Genomic DNA, 15,354 nt, shown 5'->3' on the forward strand with positions numbered 1-15,354 from the left:
AATAACCCAAAGAACATCGACCACATCTGCATCAAACTGAGAGCTTTCCTCGCAGTTGACTCAAAGAGGAATTGGAATTTGGGGCTGCTGAAGAGCAAGAGCACGGTTAGATTCGGCTGAGGACAGGGGATCAGTGTCAGACTTTCAGCTAAGACTGAGGCTGTAGAACTGGAAGTGGCCTGGGAACTCGCTGCAGTGGGAGCAGGGCAGGGCCCTTCTGTCCTTTCAGGAGTGTCTGAGCTTGCAAAAGCTGGCAATGTGAGAAAGTCAGTGTCTTGACTTTCCTTTTCAAGTTCCCATTTCAGTATCTGAGTGCTGGGCAGTTGGATTCCTCACCTGCGCACAAGGAATGAAGTGTGTATGCTGTGTAGCACTTAGCTGTTGCCAAGACATAAACTCACTGGAAAATCACTGAGGTTGTTGTTAACCTATACATTTACGTAACAGCATCGCACACATTAAGATTGTCAGACAGAGACACTGAATGTCCTCATTCTGCAGTTTGTGCAGGCTCGTGCCTTCTTAAACAAGCAGGGTAGCAGTGGCAGTGCTGTCATTAACTAAAGCACATGGATGTATTTTAAGTAGGCTCTTAGCACAAAGAAGTTGAAAGAAACAGTTCAAGGCAAGAAGCCTGTGTGGGTGAGTTTGACCTTTGTTTTGTCTAGCTTAGCAGACGAGCTGTGAGCTATGAAGCCTTTCAGCAGTGGGTGAGGTGCTGTCCAGGGCAGGGAGATGCCTTGCACGGTGTTTGTCAAAGGCTGGAAAGATCCTCTGAAATGCAGAGGAGGTTCCATTAACGCAGACTGGGTGTTCAGTCTGGTTTGGGTCACACGGCGTGATGAGGTGGTTTCTCCGGAGAGGCCGACTGGCCTTTGACCTGAGGATCTTTGCTGCTGGACACATTGAATTGTTCTCTCCCTTGTTGCACGAAGGTCTGGGAGGTGCTCAGATGTGATGACCTTTCTCTGCAGGTGGATACGACTTTGCAGAATGGTTTTGCGCCTGGCATGAAGTTAGAGGTTGCTGTCAAGTCTGACCCGAACACCTACTGGGTGGCGACCATCATTACTACCTGCGGGCAGCTGCTCCTGCTGCGCTACGACGGTTACGGGGAGGATCGCAAGGCTGACTTCTGGTGTGATATCATGACAGCTGACTTGCACCCCGTCGGCTGGTGTGAGCAGAACAAGAAGGTTCTCAAAGTGCCTGAAGGTAATGCCTCGTGTGCAGAAGAGGGAGGTGCATAAAAAAAGTATTCTTTTGTCCTTTATAAGCCTTGCCTCCATAGTGGCTGTTATGAGGGGAATGTGGTTTTGCGCTGACGATGAAGTGAGGTTATCTGTCATGCTTTGTGTGACATGACTGTCAGTAGGATGGTACTCTTCCAGAGGAGAGAGCTGCTATCTTGATTTCAGGAGTGGACTTAGATTTACTCAGAGGCTCGTGGTTCATTTGAACCCACTGAATCCTATTTCTTCTGTTTATTTTTTCACAAGGTATCAGAGACAAGATACCTGACCAGGAGGAGTTCCTTCAGCGAGTGCTGGAAGGAGCATGCAGTGCCCCTGCTAACCTGCTGGAGGGGGTAAGTGTTTGAATATGCTACAGCTTGGCTTCAGTGGGCTTTTTTCCCCTTGTTACTAAAGGGGCTTTATTCAGATTCAGATAAGTTGGAGAAGCAGCGTAGGATGCTGCTGAACTTAAAATTCCACTTCCTAGCATTTCCTGTTTACGGCATGTTGTTTCGATAGCGTTGTGCTAGAATATCTTTTTCACTGCAGGTTTGGGCTGTCTGACCCATTTGTAAGCCCTGCCATAAGAAAGACTTTGTCAAATTTCCCTAGGTTTCAGTCTTCCTCCTACTCTAGTCCTTCATACAGCTCTGAGGAAATGATGCTTTATTTCTCAGGCATTCAGACTGTTGGAAGGGCAGGATTTTTTAAGTTCTGTTGTAATGATTTACTTTATATTCTTGTTCTTTTTCTGTAGCTTCACAGAGGGAAAAACCCATTGGATCTCATTGCACCAGGCTCCCGGCTGGAACTGCAGAACTCCCGGGATGCCCTGGAGGCCTGGATTGTCAGTGTGGTAGAAAATGTTGGTGGGAGACTCAAGTTGCGATACGAAGGGCTGGAGGATTCTGACACCTTTGACCAGTGGATATTCTACTTGGACCCTTTCCTTCATCAAGTGGGATGGGCAGCTCAAAACGGATATAACCTGCAGCCACCTTTAGGTACTTCAAAACTTACATCTTTTACATGTGAGAAAGATTGAGGAATACTCCTGCCACTTTGGTGCTCTAAATCTACATTCTGGATGTGTACGGTGGTCAAATAATCGTTATATCATCAGTCAATTACTGTTCCTAATGAAAAACTAAGTGGAAACAGCAGCTAATTGTCCTACAAGACTTTTCACCCACTCATTTAAATGTTGCTGAATGGTTTTACCTGTTAAAACTTTATATCTGTGCAAAGGGAAGGTTTGAGGAATGGGCCTCCACAGTTGTTTTCGGTTTGTATTCCTGTATGCGAAGGAAAAGCAATCTGTTGCTGAAGTAAGTACTGCTCAGTGGGTGCTTTCACAGCTGGGACTTAGAGTCTAGGAGGAGACCTAAGGCTCCCTCTAAAGAGGTCTGACATGGTATGAAAATGTCCTTAAAAATGAGTGCCCAGAGAATGACAGTGTGGAAGAGGGGATGGAGGATTGCTCATAAGGGAAACGAGGGAAAAATCGTGCCAACTAAACCCAGACTGTTTAAATTGAAGTGACTGCACGCTCATGGCTGATCAATGTCTGCTGAAATGGGGGTAGTGAACAGATTCCACATCACTGACAGGAACCAGATGAGGGGATTTCACAGCACTGTTCGAGTGAATCATGTTTCTTAAAACCACGAGGTTTGGATTTCAGTCTAATTATTAAACTCGTTTCCTTTTTACGTCTGTCCTCACAGACTTGACTACAGGGATCCTTTGTGCATGGTAGTGGTAAAAGCCGTTCCCCTGCTATCGGGGAGGTGTGGGGTCTGCAATTACTGAAGGAGTAAAAGGTTCAGCTGGGACTCTCAGATACCTGGTTTGACTTTTGGGTGATCCTGTGTGAAGACAGGAATTGGAACTGAAGTTACTCGTGGGTCCCTTCCAGCTCAATGATCTGTCCAGACATCTCCTTTAAGCCCAGAACAAACTAATATTACCCAGTTTTCTGGTCATGCAGCAGTTTTCCTCAGGGTTAATGTGACAGGGTTAAAGTTCTCTAAGAAAGACAAGGCTGGGCACACAGAGGTGCCACAATGTTGTTTGACTACAGTCCCTTTGTGTAACATACCCTCACCAAGCAGTAAGTTTGTAAGAATGAAGGTGTCTGCACAGGTTCTGAGCAGAGATGAATGTAACACTCAAGAAACACAAACCAAACTTCTGGCATCACTGCATCCATTTTCTGAGGGAAAAGAAGGAAGATGGTCCCTTCAAATGCTATTTCCCATTCTTTTTGCTTCAGCCATTAGGGCTCTGAAAAGTGAGGAGGATTGGCAAGAAATCGTGAAGAAGGTAAAAGAGGAGGAAGAGGAGTCATCAGTTCCTACAGATCTCTTTAAGGTAAAGACCCAATATGTGAAACATAATGCTGTGAATGGTGCCAGAAAAATGCTGTATTCCTAAGAAATGATTCAGGGTCGTCAGTCGCTGCTCAGCATTTCTTCTGTATTTTGGATGGGCTTTTTTCTGATTTTTGTTTGGTTTTGCTTTGTTTAAACTTTTCCCTCCTCTCATTGCAAATGAAGGGGAGTAAATAAAGTCATACTATGATCCTGTTCTTGGGGAGTTAGACAGCGCTCCCATGGCAATGATGTGAGCCTTACCTGTCATGCTGAAAAAAGTCCTGCTTCTGATCTCCTGATCTGATCACACTCCTCAATATTTGAGTACACTGGGAAGTTTAACATGTAGCACCTAAACTGTAACCTGGTGAAGTTCTATAGGCTGTATAATGGATGCTGGTTCTCTGACAGATAACTTTCTTCAGATGAACCAACAAAAAGTTAGGTTGTCTACTTCAGTTGAATTACATAAAGTTGGTCTTTTCTACTGGAGAAAGGCAGGCACTGACTCTGATAGTTGATCTTCCAGGATAAACCTGTGATTGGAGTGCATTCATTCTCTGAAGGCATGAAGTTAGAAGCTGTGGACCCAGCGGCTCCCTTTGCAATCTCTCCTGCCACGGTTCTCAAGGTACTGGGTTCTCTAAATTCTTGCTGAGCTTCAGTTCAGTTGCTCTTTGTGTTCTTCAGTGATCTGGAAATTCTCATTAGCTGATTATCTTAAAATCTTGAACTGGATTTCTAATTAAGTATTTGATGTAGTAAGTGTAAGTATAAATTACCAAAGGACGGGAAAATTCCATAAATAGAGAAGCTGAAAAGATCCAATGGCTGAAATTGTCAAACTTGGGTTTTTAAAACAAGAAATGATCCTTCATAATCCGAGTGTCTGATTGAAGGCAGGTTTCTGGTTTGGTTTGGTTTTTGCAGAAGTTGATGTTCTTCCTTTGTGTAAGCTTCTGTACTATTTACAAGACCCTACTTTGCTTTTGGCTGAAAACAGGTGTACAATGAAAAATATTTCATGATAGAAATTGATGACTTGAGGCCAGAGCGTGCGACCAGCCAGTCTTACATCTGCCATGTCAACAGTGCTGGGATTTTCCCGGCGCAGTGGAGTCTGAAGAACGGCGTTCATCTCAGCCCCCCACCAGGTATGTGTGTGCAGGCTTCTCATGCTCACTCAGCTTTGAAGTAGGTTGATGGTCCCTAGAGTGCTGAGTTCGGGACAGCGCTTCTGCAAAAGAGTCACCTGTAGTAGGAGAAGCAAAGAAAAGGAAATGTTCTGAGAAACAGAACCTGAAGTTGCCTGGATTTGTGCCTGGATTTGAGAAGATGGCTGTGGATAGGAATCCTCTTGGAAATTGTGTTCCAGAGCTAAAAGCAACACTAATTTCAGTGTTCACGTGATATCAGAAGTCTATGGTCCATGCACTGGGTTTGTGCTTCTGCTAAGAGCAGAACATTGTTAGTCAGTGTCTTAAAGTGTTTTCAGAGCATCTTATCACTTAGAAGTTAATGTTTCTTGGTTTGTTTTTTTTCCTTGGGACCTATCAGGCAAGGTGGCAGATTGCTGAAATGTTGCTTCAGAATGGAGGGGAAATGGGGGGTAATCCTCAGTTACTGAATTATTTACACATCGTGCAGTATCCTTCTCCACCCCTTCAGTTCAGAGGAGCGAAGAATTTAGGGTTAAACTGACCCTTTTCTGTATTCTTTGCTTAGGTTATCCTGGGCAGGACTTTGACTGGGCAGACTACCTCAAACAATGTGGTGCTGAGGCAGCTCCCCAGAGCTGCTTCCCTTCGGTAAGGTTCTCTTGCAGAAAGGCGTCTTTTCTATTAGGTAAATAATATGTTTGATTCCAGCTGAAGAAACGTTTTGCACGTTTTTGACTTAAGTTGCCTGTGATGACTGGTGAAAGGAAAGTTAAGAGAGTGCAGGTGGGGGTTCAGGTTGGGATTAGCACCCACTCCTAGTCTGTAGGAATTTCTGAATAAATGTGGAATAAAAGAATATAAAATGGACAGAAAGCTTCCATTGCTGCCTGCTGGGACCCGTTTGGATGAGGCAGGAATGTTGTCTGCATACCTAAAACCAGTTTCCAGGCTAAAACAATCGAATAGAAATCCTTGTCAGGCTGTTTGTGAGACTTGGCAGCCAGCAGCAGGGAGTCCCTGCTGTCATGGAGTGCACTGACTCCTTACAGTGAGTCTCAGCCTCCCTATTTTGAGTACAAACGTGCTTTTCTTGGCCTGTCTATAAAGTCTTTCTTCTAAATTAATGTGCTAATTACTGAATTCTCCTCTGTCTGTGTGAATATCATTGTGTGATACTCGGACAGTGAGGGTTTGTGTGTTACTGCTACTCATAGATATTCATATCATACACTGGATATATGGATGGTGCTGTACTGAAGCATTCTTGTTCCTAGTTAACTTCTGACCATGGATTTAAGGAGAATATGAAACTTGAGGCTGTGAACCCAGTTGATCCTGAGGAAGTCTGCATTGCTACAGTCACCAAGTTGAAAGATTCCTACCTCTGGCTTCAGCTGGAGGGTAAGTCTGAGTGTGTGTTTGTTTTCATAGATGAGTGATTTCCATTTAAAACCAAGCTTTGACTCAGAGTTTTAAAGAAAACTTTGAGAGACCCTTTATCAAGATAGGCCTATATCAGACACTCTGCATTATAATCCCAGTTCTTGGTTGGAAGCACATCAGCATACATTTACTGTGCACTGTGCATCTCTGCTGGACTGTGGATGGAAGTTCCATCTCCAGCTCTAGGTAGAAATAAATGACATCAGGAAAGAAACTGGGCAGTAGAGGAGGAGAGTAGCTGATACTGTGTGCCATGTACACTGTAAGTTAAAGAAGGAGCTTCTCTGGCAACACGCAACAAGCAGTAACTAAATGAACCTTGGGATTTTTATGGGTTGTTTCAGTTTTTGCTTCTCTTAACTGAACAGGCTCCAAGAAGCCCATCCCTGACTGCATAGTGAGTGTGGAATCGATGAATATATTCCCAGTGGGCTGGTGTGAGACGAATGGATACCAGCTCAGACCTCCTCGCAAAGCAATAGGTATCAGTTGTGTTCCATTTGCAGTGGCTGTGATTTAATAAAGATGGTGAGACCTTCAGGAGCGAGTTAGTGCACAGACAGGTCTGGCATCCCTGAATTTGGAAACTTCCACTGTGTACAGAGAATCTGTGCCTTGTGCAAGTGCTCCCTGCCTGTGTGGTCCAGCTGTGAGAAATACGTGAGTGGAGCTGGAATCCATACAATAATTCCAAAACAGACAGTGTTATTCTGTGACCCTCACAAGCTGTAAGAGAGCATGAAAACAGAGCATTAACCACAGCAAAGAAATCATACGTAAGCATGCGTGCATGCACACACATGATATGCAGACATGTCTGTATGAGCTGTTCTTGCCACATGTCTGAGTCTGCACAACCCAAGTATAAAATCAGTATCAAACAAAATTAATGCCTTAGTAAGAGACAGTGTTGAGTAGGTGGACATTTGGGAGTTTAGTTGAGGAGGACTGGCTACGCCAGCTGGTCATGATCCCTTAATGGTAGAACATTGGAAAGTAAATTCTGTCTGTTCTAATGACTCTGGTAATGTAAGAGTGCAGGATAGACTTAAACATAAAAACAACAAGGCCTTCTTAGCAGTTCTGGAGAGCAGAACTTAAAAATAGCACATAACTTCAAGGAAAAGTATCTAATAAATCTACTGTAATGGAAATATTTGCTTTGTGGAATTTATTTTCTTCTCCTTTCTTTCAGTAAATAGGCAGAAAAAGATTGCAGTAATTCAACCAGAGAAACAGTAAGTAACAGTGTTGGGTCAGTTTGTGTTTAGTTTTGTTTTCTTCTAGTTGGTAAATGAGATTGTCTGAGGAAGGCTGACGCTACGCTGGGGGCAGAGGGATTCCACTGTTTGCTTATTGTAACGCTGTGGTTGCTGGTGATGTTGGAAGAGGCCTCTTCCACTGCTCTACTTGGATATCGAGAGTGTGAACTTCACTTTTTTACAACGCTAGCACAGCTCAACTGAGTTACTGAATAGATGAAGTCACTGAAGATCTGGGCTTGAAATTATTGATCTGTCATTTTTAGAAGGTGGCGGTATCTGTGAGTTTGGGGATGCATTTAATTAAAACCAGCCTAATCTTAACAACATGAACTGAAAACTGTGTGTGCTTGAAGCTTTCCTAATGGTAATTAAGAAGATAGCTAGAATGCTTTTGGTTGTATTCCCTTCTCAAATAATACAGTTTCTGTAATGTAAACTGTATGAGTGAAGTTAAGGGGAGAAGAAAATGTAAACTACGTCTGCTTGCTTTATGCAATGCGACTATCAGCGCATCTGCCCATGTTCCAAGGAAGAGGCAATCACTACTAGCTGTAGCAGTGCAGCAGTCCTTGCCAAATTGAAATCAGTGGGCTTTGTATGTTTAATGAAAGGAAATGTCGAGGTGAGGAATATATCAGATGGGGGATGTGTGAGAAGCAGATGAATACAGCTACAGCAGGAAATACTTTGTTTTTTAGTGGATGCGTTTCAGCAGCAGAGCGCTGCCATCCTCACCATCCGTCCCTGCTGCAAACACCTTCCTTTCCATTTCAGGATTTTGTCTTCAAGGGCAGTTCATGATGGACTGAAGAACCAGGAGCTGAACTCTGCAGATTCAGGTACTGACTGCGGAGGGCAGGCTAACAAAAATAAAACCCAACAGTCTCTGTCAGGACAGCCCAAAGAGGAGGAAAGGGTTTGAAGGTTTTCATCCTTGACTGCTGGACATCAGAAAAGAATGAAATGGACAAAACCATCCAATTAGTTCTGTGTCCTGCAATTGAAATGTGCACTAAACCTGGAAGTGAGATGTTTTACAGGAGAGCTTCCCTCTGCAGCAGTGTGTGGAGCCAGATGTCTGCTGTCACCCACACGGATTATTTTTGTATTGTCACCTGCTACGTTCAGTAATGTTGGGAAAATCCTACCAGGCCTGATAAATGTGTACATGTACACTCCACTTAGGTTGTAGCTTTGAAAACCACATTTCTCTGCTTTTTATGATGACTTTGTCATCATAATAAACAAAGGCAATTCAAACGGTAAATTGTGTTGTGTGCCAGATGGTGAAATCTAATAATTTTCTAAACTGTTGCAAATGAATGTGATGAATAAGTGCATCTGCTGGTGAAACAGTCATGCAGATCTATTTGTTTGGCAACAAAATGCCTCTTCTGCTGTTTTCTGTGTAGTGAAATGAACATCTAAAGCTGCACCAAATGCAGCTCTGTTGAAATGATCTGTGCTTGCTTAGCATTTTAATTGGTTTTTAATAGAGTCATAATGTAAATTTGACTCCATTTATTTGTTTTCCAGTTTAAGATCTTTCAGTGATAGTGTTGCTCAATCAAAAACGCTACAACGTTCCTAAAACAATTTTTATCTATCTAAGTATCTTACAATACACAGTACCCAGAACTTCAGTTTTGCACAGCATTGGAGCACTCAGCAGGCCAACCAAACCCAATGTCACTTCATTGGAGGTCCCTCCATCAGTTGATACATCTTTTATTTGATGGAGTGACTGTAAAAATGGAAAGCAACCGGTAGCACAGCTCAGAATGAAAAGTGGAGAACAGCCTTGCCAGCTTCAGTGGTGGCAGAAGTCCTGGGGACAGATAATTACTTGACTGGACTAATTGTAATTACCGTGTTAGGATATATGCTGTGCTGCCACACAGTTGTGGTTGCCTTTCTGCCTGTACTCATGGATGAGATACTATAACACATCAGGCCAGCTGCAACAAATGCTTCTTTTCCAATACATGACAGGCTTTATTTCCAGCTGTTCATCATTTCACTGCCATGCATGTGAAGGATGAAAAATACTTTGAGCAACATGAATGACTGGTGCTGGGATTGCAGATATGACACCTGAACTTGCCCAAATTCAGCTCATTCAAGAACACTCAAATGTTCTTTACTTTTTTTTTTTTTTCCCGGCAAGCAAAATATTAAACATTACAAAGAAATAATTCTTTGTTAGGGAGATTGTGCCATGTGAGTTACATCTTTGCTTTCTCACTTCTCAGTGGTAATTAATGGGAAGTATTGCTGCCCAAAGATCTACTTCAACCACCGGTGCTTCTCGGGGCCTTACCTGAACAAGGGCAGGATTGCAGAACTTCCTCAGTCCGTGGGACCTGGGAACTGTGTTCTTGTTCTGAAAGAGGTGAGGTGCACCTGCAGCACATCATGAACGCGAGTGCCTCTGTAACTATAGATGGATAATTAATATGTTTAAGGAGTTCATAAGCTTCTGATGAGCAAATAGGCTTTTTTTTTAATTGAAAGACATCTAAATTGTGAATTGTTTCATGAATATTTGCGAAGTGGAAAACCCTCCCATGTATCTGAATCAAAGGCAGCCATCAACTGCTAACTCCTAGTAACCTGTGATTACCACCAGAGGAGCTTCAGATTCTGGAGTAAGATTTTGTAGCAAGCAGTCGGCTGGCAGGCAGCAAAGCCCTGCAGCATTTGTAGGCATAGCTTCACGTGCTGAACGAGTCTCTACGATGGAAACTCAGATTTACACAAAATTGTACAAGTTTTGCAGTATTCAGCCCTGCAATTTAGTGACGTGTAATTCAAAGGCAGTGACTGGGAAGTTGTTAGATACACTTGTGACTCTGCAGACAGACTCTGAAGGTTTGACAAGGTCTAAAGTGTTGACTGCTCTTGGTTTTCATTTTGGCCATATCTGTAATCCTGCTGTGAATGAGGTCTTTGATGCTGGATAATTCAGAAGAATAGAAGTGATCTCCTATTCTAGCCTAGCACTTTAAAAAGATTTATCATACAAAGAGCCTGAACATAGTTTCTCCTCTTCTTCCCTACTATAGGTTCTCACTTTATTGATCAATGCAGCGTACAAACCCAGCCGTGTCCTGCGAGAGCTGCAACTGGATGAAGAAGCTGCGTGGCATGGGCATGGAGAGACCCTAAAAGCCAAGTAAAGTCTTGTCCCATTCCCTACTCAATTGATCCTAGTAACAGCGTTCTGTGCAGTCAGTGCTTTAACTTCTATGCTCTAAGCCTCTGATCATCTTCATGGTCCTCCTCTGGACATGCTCTAAGAGCTCCACATTTTTCCCTAGGCCCGGACACAGTACTCCAGATGGGGTCTCAGGATGTCAGAGCAGAGAGGGACAATCCCCTTCCTGCCCATTGTCACCCTTATTTGATGCAGCCTGGCATACTGCTGGCCTTTGAACTGGAAGTGCACACTGATGGCGCTTTTGTCTAGCAGGACACCCGAGTCCTTCTGCATAGGGCTGCTCTCAATGCATTCTTCTCTTTGTGCACATATCTGGCACTGCCCCAACCCAAATGAAACACCTTGCACTTGGCTTTGTTGAATCCTATTGGGTAAGCCCACTTTCCAAGCCCGTGCAGGTCCCTCTGAACAGCATCCCTTTCTTCTGACGTACCAACTGCACCGCTCAGCTTGGTCTTGTCTGCAAACTTGCTGAGGGTGCACTCGATCTCAGAGATGAGAAAATTGCTTACAGCATGTAGAGATGCTGGCAGACTACATTTCCAAAGCTTTATAAAGTCCATTGTGAATGGCTGTCAAAGTGCATCAGAATTTAATGTTCTGCAATGTGCCAAATGTGCTCTCTGTTGGCATGTAAGCAGCTATTGGTGTGGCACTGGTTCAGCACAGCAAATCCACTGGCAGACCGGCACATGAAGCTTAAGCTACTTAATAGACCTGAAGATAAATGTCACTAATTGAAAGCAAAAGTACATACCACCTAAAAAGCTTACCAGGCTTCCATGGCATTTCCACATAGATTTCTCAGTGGGAGATGATTTCTCTGAAATTAGGTTGTAGCAGCACTCTGAAATGGGCTGGCGTGGAAGACTTTCTACAGTAGCCTAAAAAAAGTGCTCCCTAGTTTTCCTGTTGAGTCTTTTGGGTTTGAGTTTTTTGCTAGTGTGTGGCTAGGACAAAAACGGTGATCCCATTTGTATAGATCCAGGTATTCTCTTACAGTCCAGCAGTAGCCTTGTAATTAAGTCTCCATATTTGCATACTAAAGAGTAGATTTTCCCAGTGTGCAGCAGCACAGGCTTTACTGTGTGGTTTTGAAGATGTCAGTAATAATTTTGCTGGATCGATTTTTGTGTGTAAAAGGGCATTTTTCCATATACTGAAGGATTACTTTGTATTTGGCTTTGGAGAATAGGAAGAGCATTTAAAAGTTAATGCAAATAAAAGATGTGGCTGAAATAGAAAAAAAATCTTTTGATTTGTTCCACTGAAGCTGCTGAGTGCTTCTTTTGTCACCGTGGTGAGAGCGAGGATGTCTGCAGTATGATGATATAACGCTCCTTTTCAGGGTATCACCTAGATACTTGTAGGCCTTAGACATCCCTACAACATATCTGCATTTGCCACTAGCTGGACTGGGAGCAGGAATGCTGTGTGAGATGGCAGATAACGCACTGTGCTGCTCAGCTGCTCTGTCAGTGTTGCTGCAAGGCTGATAAGGAAAAAGGAATTGATATTTCTTACTTGGAAGTCAAATAAGAGCAATGTGTGGAGTTATGGCAAGTGACTGTCCTGATGGAAATGTTCAGCAGTTAGATGAAAGCTGACTGGAAATGCAGCAGTAGTTCATGTTTGCCATGGTTTGCACATAGAATGGCTCACTAGAAGCTATTTGCTGTTACCTGTTATTAGCCTGTTTGGCAGAATTCGAGCATGAATTAGAATGCTCAGTCTTGGGTTTTGGGGATCATCTGTCCACCCCACGGTCCGGTCCCATGAAAGAACCCTGTGAACAAAGAAAACGCGCTGTCTGGTCTCTCATATAGTCTCCTCAGAGGATATTTCAGGATTCCTGAATTCTGACCACATCTTCAATGTTAGGTACAAAGGGAAGAGCTACCGTGCGACTGTGGAAGTTGTGAGGACAGCAGACCGGGTGGCAGATTTCTGCAGGAAAACGTGCATCAAACTGGAATGTTGTCCAAACCTCTTTGGTCCTCAGATGGTGTTGGACAAGTGCTCAGAGAACTGCTCCGTCCTGACAAAGACTAAATACAGTGAGTAGGCCGTGGCTGTCAAACTGAGGTGGGGCTGTTAAGTAGGGGTGCCGTTTTTGTTTTTGCTCTGGCTTTGGCTTCAAAAGGAATCCAAAGTACATTGCTCTGCTTACAGAAGGAAAAGCTCGAGCGCTGCGCTCACTGGCCTGCAAAATATCCGTGCACCAATGTGTGGGGCAGGAAAAATTAACTTTACATTAAATGGTAAAACTGGATGAACTTACTGTGAGCTTAAAGTTTTATCTCCTTAAGGCAACTTCTGGGACAAGAAGTGGCTGTAATACTGTAATTTCAGTGGCATTGTAATTGCTTTTACCATTCTGTTGTGCAACGCAATAAAATACTTTCAAGCCCTCTTCTTAGCTTTTAGGTTTTTTAGGTTCTTAGCCATGTGGCACTGTGAGAACAAACAGTGCATTGAGGCCATGGTCAAAAACTGCACAAACATCACAAGAGGCATCCGACAGTGGATGAAGTCTGTAGCTGGTGACTTTTTTTTTTTATTAAAATGTGACCATCTGGGATTTCTCAAAGTTAAAGAAGTAAATCTCCTGTTACTGGGCAAATATCATGTATTAGTAATTCTTCTTCCCTAAACCAAATTGAAGAGGAAAATATAGATATGCTCATTCAGAAGTTTTGCAGAATTGGGATTTCTGCTGGGAAATGTCCTGCTACTGGTTTTCCAGTCCTGATGATGGACAAACATAACTAGTGACATTGAAGGTGCATTTCAACATGATGCTCCTTTCTTCTGTCCTGGTAGCACACTATTATGGAAAGCGGAAAAACAAGCGGATAGGTAGGCCGCCGGGTGGCCACAGTAACTTGGAAGTAGCCATGAAGAAACCAAATAAAAGACGGAAGAAACGAAAACATTTTTTTGTTCATAAGAAAAAACGTTCTTCTACTTCAGTGGATAACACTCCAGCTGGATCTCCCCAGGTATGAGACTGACGACAGCTTTAACAGATACGGTATGTGATCGTGGACCAGCTTCATTTGAAACAAGAAACTGTTAGTTCCTTATAACTTCAGGTTACAACTGACAAGCGGGTGACTATTGTAGCGTTCTCCTAATCTTCCCATGTTTTATTTAGTTGCTGTGTTCTTTTCCCACCATCCAGGGCAGTGGAGGAGAAGAGGAAGATGACCAGGATGAGGTAGATGAAGAATCTCTGACCGAGGATAGCGCGTCCGAGCAGCAAGATGAATTGCTTGAGGAATCAGAAGTATCAGAGAAAAAATCACGGTCATCCTCTCCTGCACAGAGCGAGCTGTCTCATTCTCTGACTCAGGACCGGGACAAGAGGAAGAGGAAGCTTAGGACCTTTTCTTTTTCTGATGATGAAAATAAGCCTCCTTCACCAAAGGTAATTCTGAACACAGAGTTGTGGCCTTGCTGAGTGCTGGGGAAGCACAAACATCTTGAGAGTGTTATTATTTGTATAAAATACTCCATTGTCCCATAAGGGGTATTGTGAAGACACTGCAGAATATTTAAGAATGTAATTTTTATTACAGTCGCGTTACAGGATTGTAATGAAGACTAAACAGAAGGCTGTAGATAGAATAGGGGGCTTCCCACTTCTCAGCTCTTGGCAGTCCTTGGTTCAACTGAGCAGAGCCTTGCAGAAATCCTCCTTTGAGGTTTCCCTTACTGGCTGTAAGGATATACTGCCCAACTGCAGCACAGAGCTGTTCTGCACGTCCGTGTGAGTGAGAAAAATCAGGAGCTCTCATTAGAGCTTCATTGGGCAGATGAATGTTTGGAACATGGGATTGTTGGTCCACAGCACCTTCAGTATCTTAGTTCTTCTTGTGGTGGGTGGCTTGTCTAGGAAATAAAGATCGAAGTTGCCGAAAAGCTGCAGCTGGACAGCAACCCTCTGGAATGGAGCGTGGCTGACGTCGTGCGGTTCCTCAAATCCACTGACTGTGCTCCACTGGCCAGAATTTTCCTCGACCAGGTATGAGTTTCTGTTAAAGCACTGAAACTGTCACTTCATTCTTAGGCCTTAATAGTGAATCACAAAAAGGAAGGAGTTTAAATTGCACAACAGGTTTCTGAGGGGTAAAGAAAGAACGCACGCACAACCTGCTGCAGATTGCGGGGGAGACCTGAGCAAATGGCCACAACTGTGCAGGTTTCAAAGTTCTCAGTGTGGGAGGTTTTAGTCTGTGGGGCATCGCTCAGCACTTGGAAGGCAGCCGGTTTTCTGTGTTTTTGCCCCTTGTGCTGAGGTCTCCAAATGATGCCATTCATTCTGCAGACTGACTGCAGGCATCATAGCATTGTACACAACAAGCGAAGACTTTTGCATTGAAGTATGGCAATAAGAGTACAAACATGGGTCAGATCATGCATCTGGATTAAAGTTTGCCACAAAACAATATCTGGTACTGGAACTGGTGCTGAGTGTGGTTTATGATAGGCGTTATAGAAGATGTGCTTTGTCTCGTAGAACCTCTGTTTCTATAGGATGATACAGAAGTGAGGTCAAATGGTTTTCTGTGTGAAATTTCCTTGCTTTCTATTGTTAGGTAAGTGTAAGAATTGTGTCTCGTAAGGCTCTGTTTCTGAGCTACTGAATTGGAG

General features: G+C 43.5%; 1 protein-coding gene across 3 annotated transcripts in view; it reads left to right on the top strand.

Annotated features, from left to right (window-relative positions):
* The window catches only part of SFMBT1 (Scm like with four mbt domains 1), a 48,616-nt gene that overhangs the window by 28,143 nt on the left and 5,119 nt on the right, over positions 1-15,354 (top strand). For 2 of the 3 annotated variants that reach the window (XM_015874467.3, XM_085517230.1), the window contains exons 4-20: positions 975-1,215; positions 1,500-1,588; positions 1,993-2,239; positions 3,511-3,608; positions 4,140-4,241; positions 4,614-4,764; positions 5,336-5,418; positions 6,045-6,171; positions 6,582-6,695; positions 7,409-7,451; positions 8,253-8,317; positions 9,731-9,870; positions 10,544-10,653; positions 12,580-12,755; positions 13,522-13,700; positions 13,883-14,128; positions 14,597-14,725. In XM_015874467.3, coding sequence (XP_015729953.2) covers positions 975-1,215; positions 1,500-1,588; positions 1,993-2,239; positions 3,511-3,608; positions 4,140-4,241; positions 4,614-4,764; positions 5,336-5,418; positions 6,045-6,171; positions 6,582-6,695; positions 7,409-7,451; positions 8,253-8,317; positions 9,731-9,870; positions 10,544-10,653; positions 12,580-12,755; positions 13,522-13,700; positions 13,883-14,128; positions 14,597-14,725 — 2,340 coding nt within the window. The remainder of the gene's footprint in view (positions 1-974; positions 1,216-1,499; positions 1,589-1,992; positions 2,240-3,510; positions 3,609-4,139; positions 4,242-4,613; positions 4,765-5,335; positions 5,419-6,044; positions 6,172-6,581; positions 6,696-7,408; positions 7,452-8,252; positions 8,318-9,730; positions 9,871-10,543; positions 10,654-12,579; positions 12,756-13,521; positions 13,701-13,882; positions 14,129-14,596; positions 14,726-15,354) is intronic. The other variant, XR_014934898.1, reaches the window with a different exon arrangement.

This window comes from Coturnix japonica, chromosome 15, assembly GCF_054131305.1.
Source record: "Coturnix japonica strain WE chromosome 15, WE-NBRP24, whole genome shotgun sequence".
NCBI classification, from domain to species: Eukaryota; Metazoa; Chordata; class Aves; order Galliformes; family Phasianidae; genus Coturnix; species Coturnix japonica.